The sequence below is a fragment of the Aotus nancymaae genome, unplaced genomic scaffold, assembly GCF_030222135.1.
Source record: "Aotus nancymaae isolate 86718 unplaced genomic scaffold, 86718_ANA_hifiasm-v0.15.2.pri h1tg000033l, whole genome shotgun sequence".
Lineage (NCBI taxonomy): Eukaryota > Metazoa > Chordata > Mammalia > Primates > Aotidae > Aotus > Aotus nancymaae.
In genome coordinates this window covers 62,263,656-62,278,425 of record NW_026988447.1, presented here as the reverse complement: position 1 = coordinate 62,278,425, position 14,770 = coordinate 62,263,656, and the positions used below count along the sequence as shown (strand labels likewise).

Below are 14,770 nucleotides of genomic sequence, written 5' to 3'. Positions count from 1 at the left end.
ACAGCATGATCAGTACCTTAAGTATACTTCAACTAAGCCATAAAAAAAAAAAAAAAAAAAAAAAAAAATGTGAGTGTTTCACTACCCCTGAGACCACTAGTTAACTGTGGTTCATACTTTAAAATGTGAGTACACTCACACAAGAAAGCAAACTAATCAGTTTTAAAAAATCTGATTATCACATTGCAAACTCGCCCAGGAAAAACAAATTATTGAGTCACTTAAAATGTAAATTTACCATTAACAGGCCAACTGGACCCTAATTCTTAGAGGGTTATGCATTAAAAGATTTAGGAAATACAGACATAGCCAAAATTGATCCTAATACTCAGTTGAGTCCTACACATGGCACTAGTAATGTCAAATTGCTGGATGGGGTGGGGAAAAAAAAAATCATTGAGTCACTTAAAATGTCAATTTACCATTAACAGGCCAACTGGACCCTAATTCTCAGAGGTTTATGCATTAAAAGGTTTAGGAAATATAGACATAGCCAAAACTGATTCTAATACTCAGTTGAGTCCTACACATGGCACTAGTAATGTCAAATTGCTGGATGGGGTGGGGGAAACGGCAAATTCTTAGATTCTTTTGAAGATTTCATTGTACATGATCTCATGTCCAGTGTCCATACATTCAAAAATGTTGGTTTTCCAGGTACTTTACTGTTCTTTTAAACCTGGAGAAGCCTCTATGGCTTATTCCCTTAGAAGCAACAAATGAAATGATGTATAAAGCATCAAGTCAAAGATACAGAGAACTGGACACATCTACGAATTGTTATGACAATCAAAGAAGTCATCTCTGTAAATACCTAAGGGTGGTCTACGGCTAAAAAGGTCAATCTGAAAGCCAATGAGGGATCCACTGTGTTTCATAGAAGTGTTTTATTCATGTTTGGCTTTCAAGAAGTGATATGCCTACTAAAGCTGTTAATTTTGAGAGTATATGCATCTCAGAAGTAATTTTGAAAACAGAGCCAAAGAGCAGTTTTTCTTACCTTGTGGAGCAGAATTAACTAATTTCTCATTCATAATTTGAATCCAAAAAAGTTAAGCAGTATGACATCTACCTTGAAGGAGCCATTTTAAGCAAAAGACAAAATGAAAAAATTCACTCATTGGAAAAACTGCGTAACTGTTTTTTTTCCCAATGAAATGATTACAGAATTAACAGAGCCAGAACATCTTCAGAAGGCATGCATTTCACTTCCAGTTTAGAGAAGAACCTTAAGTCAATAAATCATGTCCAAACTACATATTAAAATGTTTATAAAAATTAACTTTTAACATTTATTTCTAGCTTTCCACATCTGTGTGCAGACAAGGAGTAAGATTGCACGTTAAGTGTAAGCAGTGCAAAAATGTGGAAGTGGAGGAGTCACAGATGTGCTAGAACTTCACGAAATAAAGCAGTGGACAAATCAAAATAACCAGGAAAAATGTAAAACTATGGGGTCAGAATTAGGAAAGGTGAAGAATGGTAATGCCCTTGTTACTACAGAAGTTAAATTAGTAGCACAGATGGCACTTGTCAAACAAAAAACAATCCAATAGCATTGACTTTTATTCATTCATGTTAAGTCACCTGAAATGATATCTGTTGCATTTAAATGCTCATTAATGTAAATGGCTGAACAAATCCATTTCAATGGATACTCAATATCCCACATAGATAAGTCACTTCAACACAGCCTCATGACAACTCCCACACCAAAACAGTACTTTATTTTGTAAATTCTGACCCATTATTACTCCCATATGGTTTTTTTTCAGCTGTCAAGTGTACAAGGTGAAGAGAAATTTCAGTTAGATAGGGGCTGCACCTGGAAAATAAATTTCTTAAACTCCATAAACACATTTCAAAACTGCTGGGTCCCAAAAGTCCACCTATGAACTCTAGGGCTGCCAGTATCATGTGCAGCACATTAAAGCTACACTATCCAAATAGCTTATTAATTCTGCATAAATCAGGTCAAGCAATGTGTCAACCTGTAACAGACTGTGCACTTTAACTGAACATGGCAAAATATTCACTCTTTTGAACTTTACATCATCATTTGATGTCAAACAATGAAGCAAATCCCAACAGTATATACAAAAAACAGCTTTGCATTTACAAAAGATTGTTTCCCATACTGATTAATCCAGGCAGCTAACTCATTGGTTTATGCAACTTTATTGAAGAAAAATAAATCAATGACTAGCAGAGCTATTAGTTGATCACTCATCCATTGACAACTTGCATCATTTATTCAGTGCTATATTAAACAGTGTACTGGAAGATAGATTAACTAATAGCTCCAAGCCTCCTAACAATTTAAATGAAAATTACAAAATGTTTGAGACCCTATTTTGGAATACAAAGGGTGTCTGACTTCCAATTTCCATTCTCTGTAGAACAAGAACAGGTCATTCCTTTATTGACATGCATAAAATACATCACATTTTCTGTTCTGCTGATGCTATAAATTCAATACCAATTCTCCAGCCACATCAGTTATGAGCATAAAGTATATCATGTAACCTCAAATCTCTAACAGTGGAAGGCTTAAACAAGAATGGATGCTGCTAGAATAATGCTGTTTCCTTTGATGTGACAACTGAGCATCCATCTCCCTCCCCCTCAGGATGATTTCTTCAGCATGTTAGAGCAGTGAGGAATGGTTTTAGTCTCATAACCAAGTTAGAGTGAAGATATTGGCCACATAATACACATGCTCCATTTTTTAAAAAATTCTGAGTCTTGGGCAACTGTTCTCTTGTAACTACTTTACAGTTTCTAAAAGCAGTTATTGTCCAAAGCTGGAAGAACTTAAGTCTTCTCAGATGAGCATGTGAATGAATGGAGGGAGGTAAACAAAAAATAAAATTAAAAAAGATGAGGTCTGATAGGGGAGCAGCCGGATAAGAAAATCAAAAAAGGAACAGTAATTTAAAGTTTATTCCAGCTATAATGCAGGTGATTCTGACTTTAAGGTAGCATCACATGGCATACTTCTGAGTCCATTCCCGAGATATTCTGTTGTACCTGTAAATAAAGATGTTATTTTTAAAAGTTAAAATAAAGTGAAAGAATTCCTAATACTTTAAATGGAAGGGAAAGATTTTCATCTCCAGACCTATTATGAAGTCATCTCTGATGACTATGATTAGAATAAAAGCCAACAAGGGAGAAATAGCATTGGTACTCAAAGCAATGTGGGAAATGAGAGCCTGATGCTCTGAAAGTAGTTATTTTAATAAACCTAAGAAAGCAACACTACAAATTGAGAGGCTAACAAAAGTCAAAAGACCCTTTCTCTCTATCACCACTGAATGCTCTAATTTTTAACATGAAAAAATTTTTACAGCTTATTATGGACATATGTTAAAAAAGTATACAAATTCTATCTATCCACAGACATTTCCAAAGCCAGAACCAGACTTTTACTAAAACTATTTTATCTGAATCCTGGAGTTTGGGAAATTACTTGGTCCTGGATATTACAAGAAAAAACGCCTTTGAGACTTAGGCAGAGGCAGAAGGGGAAGATGACATTGGGCAGAATGATAAACGGCAATACTTGTCAAAAGAGGTGTGTGAGTGGTTGTGTTAATCAGAATAAGTTACTTTTAATAAGTGTGGTAACTGAGGCTAATAAGCCCCATCAAGACCTGTTGAGTACAACCAGAGTGTCTTGTTGAAAAAGATCAACAGGTAATTAACACACAAACAAGGTTATTACTTAGGAAGACTACTAACATTGATAAATACTATCAGTTTCCCCTTGGATTATACTAATGCCATAGACTACTTACCCCAACAAAAATAGTGATAACCTTAAGAAATGAATACATATTAAAGGACACAGGAGAACTTTTATATTTACAGTTCAAATATTAACTAGCTTTATTTCAAACCAAAAACCAAATATGGGTCCAACAACTTCCCTAAACTTGTAACATATACAGGTTCTTTCTACCAATCATGGTTATCTCCTAAGGATGCTCTCTCACAAAACCAGCACTTTAAAACAATGGCTTTATCTAGCTAGCATACAGGGAGCCGCAAAGTACAGCTGACATTAATGCATGCTTGTCAGTAATAAACATTTAGTTTAGATGCTTAGGCTTAGAAGTGTTTTTCCCTTACATTACTATCTCCTGGCAAAATTTGAACTAAATCACCACATTCTGTATAGTATTGGTACAAAGTCTCAAGCTAAAACTTAAACACCATGGTAGTTTGAAAGAAAAAGATACTACATAAATTCCCATTTCTTACTAGTGCTATGTAACTGCTTTGCCATGCAATACTTTCAAGCAATAATGGCTACCAGGTATTCACTTTCACGTTAAATAGAGATCAAGCAGTTAAATGTACATTTTTCAGAAGACTGCCACATCTGTTACCTTTTGTTAGTTAGTACAGTGCCTTAACGCATGCAGCACTCAAGTGCTGGCAGTACCAGGAATAAGCGCACCGTAGAGTGCAGATCCTCTTACCCTACAACATAGCGTATTTCTCTGTCCACTCTCTTGCTAACCTATTGTACCTAATTGAACAAGTATACTTAGCATTAATTATAACATATGAAAGTTATAATGGTTAAATTTAACATAAACATAATTCAAATATTTGAAAAATTTAGACCAAATTTTCACAATAGCACTAACACTTTTTGGAAAAACATGTTTGGGGTTAAGAAAAATTTGCTTTCTTCCCCAAAATTTGAGAATAAAGTGATAAACTGTTTAACACACTAGGAAAAACAAAAAAAAACATTTTGGAGGGGGGCATTCACTGTTACATTGGCTAAAGCCTAGTAAGTTTTAAATAACCACATTTCAATAGCTAGCTTTCTGCATATTTTAACTATTATCTTACTAAATATCAAGTCTTCTTGGCATTGTCACAAGCAGAGTATAAGCCTAACTCATTAAGTAAAACCATTTTTATGTAACTTTTTAACATACTTACTTATCTCTGTCTGTTTTATAGATCCGTGCAATCTCTGGCACTAGGGGGTCATCTGGGTTTGGATCACATAGCAGTGAACAAATGGATAAAAGAACTGCAAGGAAACAAAAACATCTGTTACCCAGTTTCAGGAGTTTAGATAAATAAATGTATTTAAAACGCTATTACAACCTCAATCCTCAAAAGACTTATATTACTTTTTATCTCAATCTCAATGAGACAAAGTTTTACAGGGCTTTTGCTTCACAGAAGACAAGCTCCTGGTAAGTAAGAAGAGCTAAAGATGGAGTTTGTGGCATCAAATTCACTGCTGACTAGCTATAAAAATAAAGTTTCTAAGACAGGCAACTCATGCCATATTAATATATGTTTTAAATAGGCATAAATGATATTAGAACTTAAGGAGTTTCTTGGTACTCTGGGGGGAGGGGGAGGGAACTTTAGCAAGAATATGCAGGTTAACACTCATGCCATATTATTCATAGTTGTTAGGCATGACGAAAAATCCATTCTTTGCCATTGTCTCAGGAGTTTTCTGAGAAAAACTCTGAAGTGCTCCACTAAATGTTTTATCTCCTTGAACTTGTGAGTAAGAAACCATATTCTCAAGAGTACTGGTTAAACACAATGCCAAAATCTCTTTAGTACTAAGTGAGTCATCAGCCCTAGTTCTTCCCTTAACCAGTTCAACACACTGATTTATAAGATGTCAAACATTAAGGAACACAGATCTCATTCACTTTGAGTGCTTGTTATGTGCCAGTCACCACATATGGCGCTGTTAAGATGTAAATGCTTGAAATGTTTCTGACTGATTTGAAAAAAAAAGTAATAGTATAAAGACAACATCGTCACATAAATATTTGTTGACTACAGCAAATTTAATTTCAAAGCCAAATGCAGCAGAGCAAATAAAAAATTACCTAACGGAGGAGACCGGGCTATATAGTAACTCACAGAAAAAAGGTAGCTTCAGTGTTGACTCCTAGTTTAATAAGTTAGCAAAGTATGGCTGCCCAAAAACAAGCTACTTTAATGACAAAACAGTACCAATTCAATCTGCCCTTACAAAAACAGTTTTCAGTGTTATAGTACATTACCAGCAGTGGTAGAAAAACTTGGAAGCTGGTATTTAGGTATGAGAGCATGTTTTGAAAAGAAACTACAAAGCATCCAAGAGGGAGAAAAAAAGGTCTAAAAACTCCACCTGGGATATTCATGCAGAGACTGGACAACCTGTTAGATACAACATAACAGATGCCTATTAACAGTAGGAGACCAGAATTGATCTACAGATATTTCCAAGATTATACGATTTTAGACTGTCATTAGGTAGAAACAACCTATCATGGTTACATAACACATGACTAAAGATTTGTCTAAAAATTAACCCAGGAAAGCAAAATCGGAATTTTCCTAGAGTGGAAACCTCAGTCTTTATTAAATGTCCAAGTGGTTTGAGATTGAAAAATACAGAAGTCTATTAAGATAAATTTTGCTGTTATGAGATGAAGGTAACTCAACAGGCAAATAATGCCTACCCACCCCAATTTGAATTTTAACCTCTTCTCACAAAGTCTCTTTAATCAATACCACTAAAAGAACACAAATGATAAAAGTAACTTTATTGCTTCCCCATCTCTTACCAGAAAGTTGGAATAAAAATACTCAGGTAAGTATATCTAAGAATCAAACTATTAGAAAATGAGAACAGCTTAAGATTATTTCACTGGAAGTATTTTTACCTTTAGAAATTGTTAAAGCAGGCGACCACTGTGATCTTAGAATATCGAGACAAATGCTGCCATTACTGTTAATATTTGGATGATAAATTCTTGTTGTAAATGCAACCTAAAACAAAAACTTTTAGGTATTTTATTCAAATAAAAACAAGTATCTTTTAAAGCAAAACGTAAAATAATCAAGCCACAATGTTAAAAATGTCATCTATTAGCAAACAAGTTCCAAATACACAGAAACTGGTTTTTACAATCTGACAACCACCACCCTGCCCCCCAGCTCCCTCTTATTAAAACAGAAACTTAAACTTTTGGATAAAAATTTCATTACTCATATGAAGGAAGTTCTCAAGGTAACTTTGGTCCTACTGTGTCATGAATATCAAAAGGCAATTTAAAGGTATTTAACATGTTCATTTTAAAAAGCCCTAATTTTGAATGTAACCAAAATTTGTAGACCATCTCATTTAAAGTTTCATTAAGTTACACAGGTATGCATGAGTTTGCATTTCCACTGTACATAAAACAAACTTTGTGAATCACAAAAATGGAAACCATCACATTGCACCTGTAACATTACTACAGACTGTTTATAGTGACATGTTTATGTCCTTTGAATATTACCTTCTCTAGTTACTCATATAGGTTAATTTATGTTAATGACTGAAAAGTAAAGGATAATATGCTTTTAGTATCTACAAACCAATCAACTCACTGCACTAAGCAACTCTTAAGTTTTCATAAATTATGTATATAAAACTATAAGCATAAGTTGTAGCAATATGTGCAAATATAAACTGAAGTTGAACATTTAATGCCTACAAGACAACAAAGCCTATAATCAGAATCTATGTAATAATGGGGGTAAGCTTCCATATGGTCTGAATCTTGCAACATTAAGGAAAAGGCAAACTTTATTCCCATTTACAAAGTTCAAATTGAGGTCTAGCTCTTAAACCAAAGGTTTAGAGTCAGCATCTGTACATCAGTGCCTCAATTCAACATACATATTTAGCCTAGGCAGAACCCTAACTTCCAAGAATGCCCTATTCCTTTGAAATAAAGCATAAATCTATACTAACAGATTTTGAGGGGAAATACTTGCCTTAGGTGGTTTGAAGGGGTAGTCTGTAGGAAAATGAATTGTCAAAAAGAATACGCCGCCTTGATATGGGCTGTCATTCTGTAAAAAGAAGAGTATGCTTAACTCAAATTTAAAATATTATTGCTAAATAATCCATAACATTTGTTTCTAAGCATTTCTCTAGTAATGAACCAAAATTACCTATTTACACTGTAATAAAGAATCTAAATTACCCCATAATTTAGTCTATATTAATAGAATAAAAACTCTAAAAACTTACTATACAGTAATAAACCCTAATTTAAATTCAATTTTACATAAGTCACCAGAATGTTTTTTAAAAAGTTATCCAGAAACACAAGTATTCTAGATCTCAATTCTCACAAAGGAAAAAGTACACATAGCAATAAAGCCTACATACAGAATCATGTATCAGAATATTCTGAAAATAAACTTTTACATGTGTAGATTATTTCTTCCAATAGCCAGATGTGTACAAATGGGTTTACAGCAGGCCATTCTGCCCACTGGCCAACCAAAATGTTAGCTATTCCAGGTAACGAACACACAACTATATTCAAGACAACAGGGAAAAGCTTAAGTTTTCCATTTTAATCGATACCAAAAAATAGACACATTGCCCCTGTTTTATGCATGATATAAATGAGGCTTTAAGAAGTAACTTAGTCTAGTATACAAATGGTAAATGACAGAAACAAGATTCAAACAACAGTCTTTTGAAGACCACTTAATGACAAAAGATACTGACCTAGTCAGGAATTTAAATTTGAAATGTGGAATGTCTAACTGCCTCAGGATATGCAAAGAACCAATCTGAAGATACGTTTTAAAATTTACATGAACTGGGTTATTACCAACACTCATTCCTCTCCATTAGAAAGGGTATGTATATACAGCTACATGAGCCTTTCACTATGCCCATTCTGGATGTCAGGCACATAAAATCTAGGCCCGATACTAACACAGCTCATCTAATTCCTACCCTTCTGTAAAACAAACATCAATTCAATTAATATAACTCCTTGCTATATACTTTATGTAAGGGATCCAAAGAACAATTTTTTATCTTGATGAGCTTGCACTCTGATAGACATGTTAAGTAACTGCAATGAAATGTTACAGGTATCATGAAATATGAACAAGGGACACATGGAGTTCAAAGAAGAAAGGTCAATTTATTAATGAAGAATCAGGTTTAAAGAAATATACAACTAGTAAATGGAAGAGCTACTATTTATTTATTTTTAAGACAGTCTCGCGGTCCCCCAGGCTAGAGTGCAGCGGCGTGATCTCAGTTCACTGCAAACTCCACCTGCTGAGTTGAAGCAACTCTCCTGCCTCAACCTCCTGAGCAGCTGGACTACAGGTGTGACCAGCATGCCCAGCTAATTTCTGTATTTTTAGTAGAGACAGGGTTTCACTATGTTGGCTAGGTGGGTCTCTAACTCCTGACGTCATGATCCACCACGCTCCACCAGAGCTACTATTTAACTTGAGTTCTTTCTTCTCCAGCTCTCAAGTCTTTCCTTTTCATATTTTTTTTTCAGGTGGGGAGACAAGGACAGAATCCCATCTTGCTGTGTTGCCCAAGCTGGCGTGCAGTGGCGCAACCTCGGCTCATTGCAAGCTCTGCCTCCCAGGTTCAACTGATTCTCCTGCCTCAGCCTCCTGGATAGCTTGGATTACAGGCATGTACCAAAGTGCCCGGCTCCTTTTTTTAGTAGAGATGGGATTCACCATGTGGGCTGAACTTAAACTCCTGATCCCAGGTGATATGCCCGCCTCAGCCTCCAGCAAAGTGCTGGGATTATAGGCATGAGCCACTGCACCTGGCCCCTTTTCATCTTTTCTGCAAAATATGGAACTAGAAACATTTTAAGTGACCTGAGTTTATCAGATTAACACATCTTTGTTAAATACGGTTATAGTAACTTTTACCTGATCAGATACTATACAAGGTATGTTTTTTCTACGTAAAATTAACAATTTAAGGGTTATCCCAAACATTGCTTTTTTTTTTTTTTCTTCAGTCTTGCTCTGTCACCCAGGCTGGAATGCAGTGGCACAATATTCGCTCACTGTAACCTGTGCCTCCTGGGATCAGGTGATTCTCCCACCTCAGCCTCCCAAGTAGTTGGAACTACAGGAGTGAGCCACCACAGTCGGCTCATTTTTTTATCTTTTTAGTAGAGACGGGGTTTCTCCATGTTGCCCAGGTTGGTCTCAAACTGCTCAGTGATCCGCCCACCTTGGCCTCCCAAAGTGTTGAAATTACAGTCATGAGCCACCACGCCCCACCCCAAACACTGAAGTTTTAATAATCTAATTCCAGAAGTTCTTTGTAAGCTTTCATTCACATTTTCACGAAATCAAATGCTGTCTGACTGCTTCTGAATAAAGGCAATCCGCTGATGTGATTTAGGCAAAGCCACATTTCGTTTCGTTTGTTCAAAAAAAGAACTTTAAAAAGAAGGCAAAATATTTCAATGTTGCAATTTAATACCAAAATGCTGCCATACCAAAGAGGAAGAACTACAAGGTTCAGAGATAACAAAACTAGGCCATATACAAAATTGAGACCCTATGATATTTAACTTCTACTACAAATCAGCAGCTAACTACACGAAAGAGAAACAAAACCCCCAAGAATAAGGCAGCAGGTCAACTGGAATCTTACAAGTACAGAAATTATATTAGATATCTGCTTAGGAAACCTTCTATCCCTGTTTTGGTCTCATCAGTGCAAGCTGCTTCCTCATAGTGCCTCAGCTCTTCTGTGGCAACTATAAAACATTGGTATTTTTTTTTTGAGACAGTCTCTCGCTCTGTCGCCAGGCTGGAGTGCAATGGCACGATCTCGGCTCATAGCAACCTCCACCTCCTGGGTTCAAGCGATTCCCCTGCCTCAGGCTCCCCAGTAGCTGGGACTACAGGCGTGTGCCACCACACCCAGCTAAATTTTGTGTTTTTAGTAGAGACAGGGTTTCACCATGTTGACCAGGATGGGTATTCTTTATGTTTATTTTTTAAGTGTTGCTGTCAGCCAGGCTGGAGTGCAGTGGTGTTATCTCTGCTCTCTGCAACCTCCAGCTCCCAGGTTCAAGCGATTCTTATGCCTCAGCCTCCAAAGTAGATGGGATTACAGGCATGTGCCACTATGCCCAGCTAAAAATGTTGGTATTCTTATAAGTTGATTTTCTACTTCTAACTGCTGCCCCAGAAAAATATGAGTTGCAAAATATATCTCTTGTGCAGTTACTCATTCTAGGGCATATATTCAATTCCCACTGATATTTCTACTTAGATTATGGCAACAGCTTACTGATGGATTATCCCTTCATCTTAATGATAAAATGGTCTTCTAAAAATGTTACTCCCCTGCTTGAAATCTACCATAGTTTTAAAGATATAATTCAAACTCCTAAGTACATATGGTGCTTTATGATCTAGGTGCCCATCAATCTAGTTTCATCTTCTGTCTCTTCTATACAACACGCTCTCTACTGCAGTAAAATATTATATGGATAACACATCTTCTCTCCCCCACTTGAAATATTCTTCCTTATAGCCTCCTTTGTCCTATCTGCTCCCTACCTGTCTTTTATACCTCTTTTAAGTACACAGTTACCATTAACCACCCATATGTCTAACATTTACTTAGCTTTCTCTTTTATTAGGCTACAAAGCTCCTTAATGAGTAAGGTAAAGATGGAAAAAGTCTTCAGGTATCATTAGCTTATGTGGGAAATGACATAATCCACTTGAAATAAAAGTTGTAAGAATAACCCTTATGGACCAAATAAAATAGTACCTATGGACCAATTATTTAAATTCAGCTAGTTTTTCTAGTTGATTATGCTCAGGCTGCGAAAGGTTACATTTTTCACAGATACTTTCACATATACTTTCACATTTTCACAGGTACTTTCTTCTACAGCTCTGTCATCGATTAGGTAGAAGTTAGTGTTGTTCTTTAAATCAACCTTTTTCTGTCAACTCCATTTTCAATTAAAAAAAATTTAAGCAAGTAAATGTCAGAGGCAATAGGTAAGGAAGTCAATTCTTCTACTTGCATCAATTCTTGTTGGAAACTAATCTTTAGTATGCAACCCCCCCCAACCGAAAAAAAAACACACAAAAAAATAGCAATGCTGTCAATTCTTTCGAAGGTTTAATTTTTAATCAATAGTTGTGCTTCAGAAGTAGCTTACCTTCAGAAACAATAAGCTAGGACATGACAAAGCAATTTTGCTGCATAACTAATGAGCTAGATTTTCTAACAACTCACTAAAAGAAATTAGATGCTCTATTTTTAAGAAAGTCAAGAATCTTCAGTTCTGTGGCACTGGCATCACTTTAAGGAAGCTAAGTAGTAGTCCAAAGCAAAAATGATGTTGTTGACTGTCCTGTTCTCCCACTGAATCTGTACTTTATGGATTGTTTTGGGTCACGACTGCTTGCCACATAGGGTAACCATACTCACAAATTAAGCTATTTATCTTATACAGTGATGCTTTGTCACAAAGATGTATTCAGAAGCCAAAAGAACAAAATAAGTTGTTTCATTGGTACACTCCACAGTAAGCACAGAGTTAACTATTTAAAGCTGACACCTAAATTATGTGCTTACTTATGTACAAGACAATACCTGTACTTTGGCAACATTTTTATAACCTTTGACTCCTTCTTGAAATTACCCAACCAACAGTGAGAACTAACCTTTTTAACTGAAAACATTTCAGTGAGTACTGCTACCAAAGCAAAACCCTGCAGTTGTGGTTAATCAGGTTAATATTTAAATAGTTCTGAAAACCACATGCTTCTGTTTGTAAAAGCAGAAAACTGCCAGTCATTATATTAAAAGGTTGCTGAAAAAATTTAGCAAGGAATAGCCGTCATCTGAAATATATATTTAAAAAATGAAAAAAGGAAATGTTTTCTAAAAATAAAATCAAATTAAGTGCTAAAAAATCTGTCAGAATAAGCAACACGATTCTCTAAAAAATTATCACCATATACTCCTCATTCATGTTTCCTTTGATTGACTATAGGTATGTTCCTTGCCTTTTTGGAAAACTAATGTGTTATTCAAAATAACAAAGTCTAATCTATTAAGAAGAAATACCGACGAGTTTTAAGGAGCTGGTTTATTTTGCACACTATCCAATTAGAAGTCTTAATTACTAACCCTTCTGTACTTTCTTAGTTTTGACAATTTTTATAATGAAACTATCAAGTACCCTCTGAATCAAAGATGAGCTTTATTTGGTAAGACATTTTATCAAATTCTTTGAAAACTGGTAATCCAAAATAGGAAAATTATAAAGTCTGCAAAAGCAACTGCTTACAAAACATTAGGTAGATAATATGGAATTGACCTAGCAGGCATTGTGGTAAACACATATCCCATCTAAAAAAGGGAGGCAGCTGTTATTCCATCCCAAGCCACTACTGTTTGTGGAATGTGGGCCTACTCAAAAGGGTTTTTTATTTGAAGACTGCCAGCTTTCAAAAACATTGTGTGGGGCAAATTGGGTAACTCAACATTTATGTGCATTAAAATTACACAATTTTGCTACCAAATTAGATAAAAGGAAGCACTTTTAAAACAAAGTAAAATTTAAAACAGTAAAAATAGTCATTGTGATAATGAAATGCACAATCCTGGCTTTGTAGTTTATTAAAATGATCCAGGATATTCAAAGTATTAAAACTTAGTATTTGCCCCCTAGCCATGACTTACTTTGATTGAGTTTCCCTACTTTTAGGACACTAACAATTCAATCACTCTAAATTAATCATCCCTGTTAGGATTTCCCATTACTCCTACTCATCACTTCATTCACCTATTACTTATTTTCCATCTTATCACACTTTAGCACTTGTTTTAAGTATTTGTCTACTCTAGCAAAGTGTAAGTCCACTGTAAGATTGACAGGGATGTCTATTATATTCACTCGTATCCTTATTACCTGGCACACAGTATGTAGTCACATTTGAGACAGAAAAATGACTGAAGTTAGAATCAAAATTACTGAATAAATACTTGTTGATTCAACCCATCTACTAACTCTTAAGAGCATTTTTTTCTTTAGAATTATACTTACTAACCACTGTCTCAACTACTACATTATTGCTCTCTATGTTGCTTATAAAACCACCAAATAAAAAAAAAACCACCAAATAGGGAGAAAGTTTTCAGTAAAATAAACATGTAACTTAGAAAAGAAATCCTTAAACACCTTACCAAGTTAAAAAAAAATGTTAAGTATTTGTGTAAGATACAGTCTTACCCCAGGATGTTTTAGTGCGCTCTAATTCTCTGAAATTCTTAGATGGTATCCATAATTCTGAATATTCAATTATCCAGCATATAGTTTCTTATCTACCCAGGATAGAAAGGAATTTTGCTATATTCAAAATATCACTTTCTCCCTAAATATATTCAAAATTTGCATAAAACTAAAGTTCTATATAGAATCAAATATCAAAATACAATTAAGCTAGATTATTGGCAGCTACAGCAAAAAGATAAGATCTCTGAGTAACACAACTCATGGCAGTATCAGAGCCAGTAACTTTAACTGTCTCTGTAAGTAACAGGAAGTTCCACGACAATGCTTTACACAGTGCTAGGAAGAGAAAATGAACTGAGGTAGACAGATGTTTGGTAGGTCAGAAATGCTATACTTTAGAACATGAACACAGAGATAGACACAAAGTACACATAACAGATGACTAACTCGTTATATTGTTTCTTTCAAATGCAGTACAACTATGGAATATCCAAAATAGAATTAACTACATGATAAAATAAACCTACAGACCAAGCTAAAAATTACAACCAAATCAATGCTGGATTTTCACTTAAAACTAAATTTAAAAATCTTAATACTTACAGGTCCCATAATTGTGGCTTGCCAATGAAACACTAGGGGGAAAAAAAAAACCTCTTGGTTATTAT

General features: G+C 35.1%; 1 protein-coding gene across 4 annotated transcripts in view; it reads right to left on the bottom strand.

Moving 5' to 3' along the window:
- Nucleotides 1-1,543: 1,543 nt before the first annotated feature.
- The window catches only part of UBE2D3 (ubiquitin conjugating enzyme E2 D3), a 31,159-nt gene continuing 17,932 nt past the window's right edge, over nucleotides 1,544-14,770 (bottom strand). For 3 of the 4 annotated variants that reach the window (XM_012436472.3, XM_012436473.3, XM_012436471.3), the window contains exons 4-9: nucleotides 14,706-14,737; nucleotides 7,807-7,884; nucleotides 6,708-6,813; nucleotides 4,963-5,056; nucleotides 4,488-4,537; nucleotides 1,544-3,030 (exon numbers count right to left, since the gene is read on the bottom strand). In XM_012436472.3, coding sequence (XP_012291895.1) covers nucleotides 4,489-4,537; nucleotides 4,963-5,056; nucleotides 6,708-6,813; nucleotides 7,807-7,884; nucleotides 14,706-14,737 — 359 coding nt within the window. In that variant the 3' untranslated portion in view covers nucleotides 1,544-3,030; nucleotide 4,488. The remainder of the gene's footprint in view (nucleotides 3,031-4,487; nucleotides 4,538-4,962; nucleotides 5,057-6,707; nucleotides 6,814-7,806; nucleotides 7,885-14,705; nucleotides 14,738-14,770) is intronic. The other variant, XM_012436477.3, reaches the window with a different exon arrangement.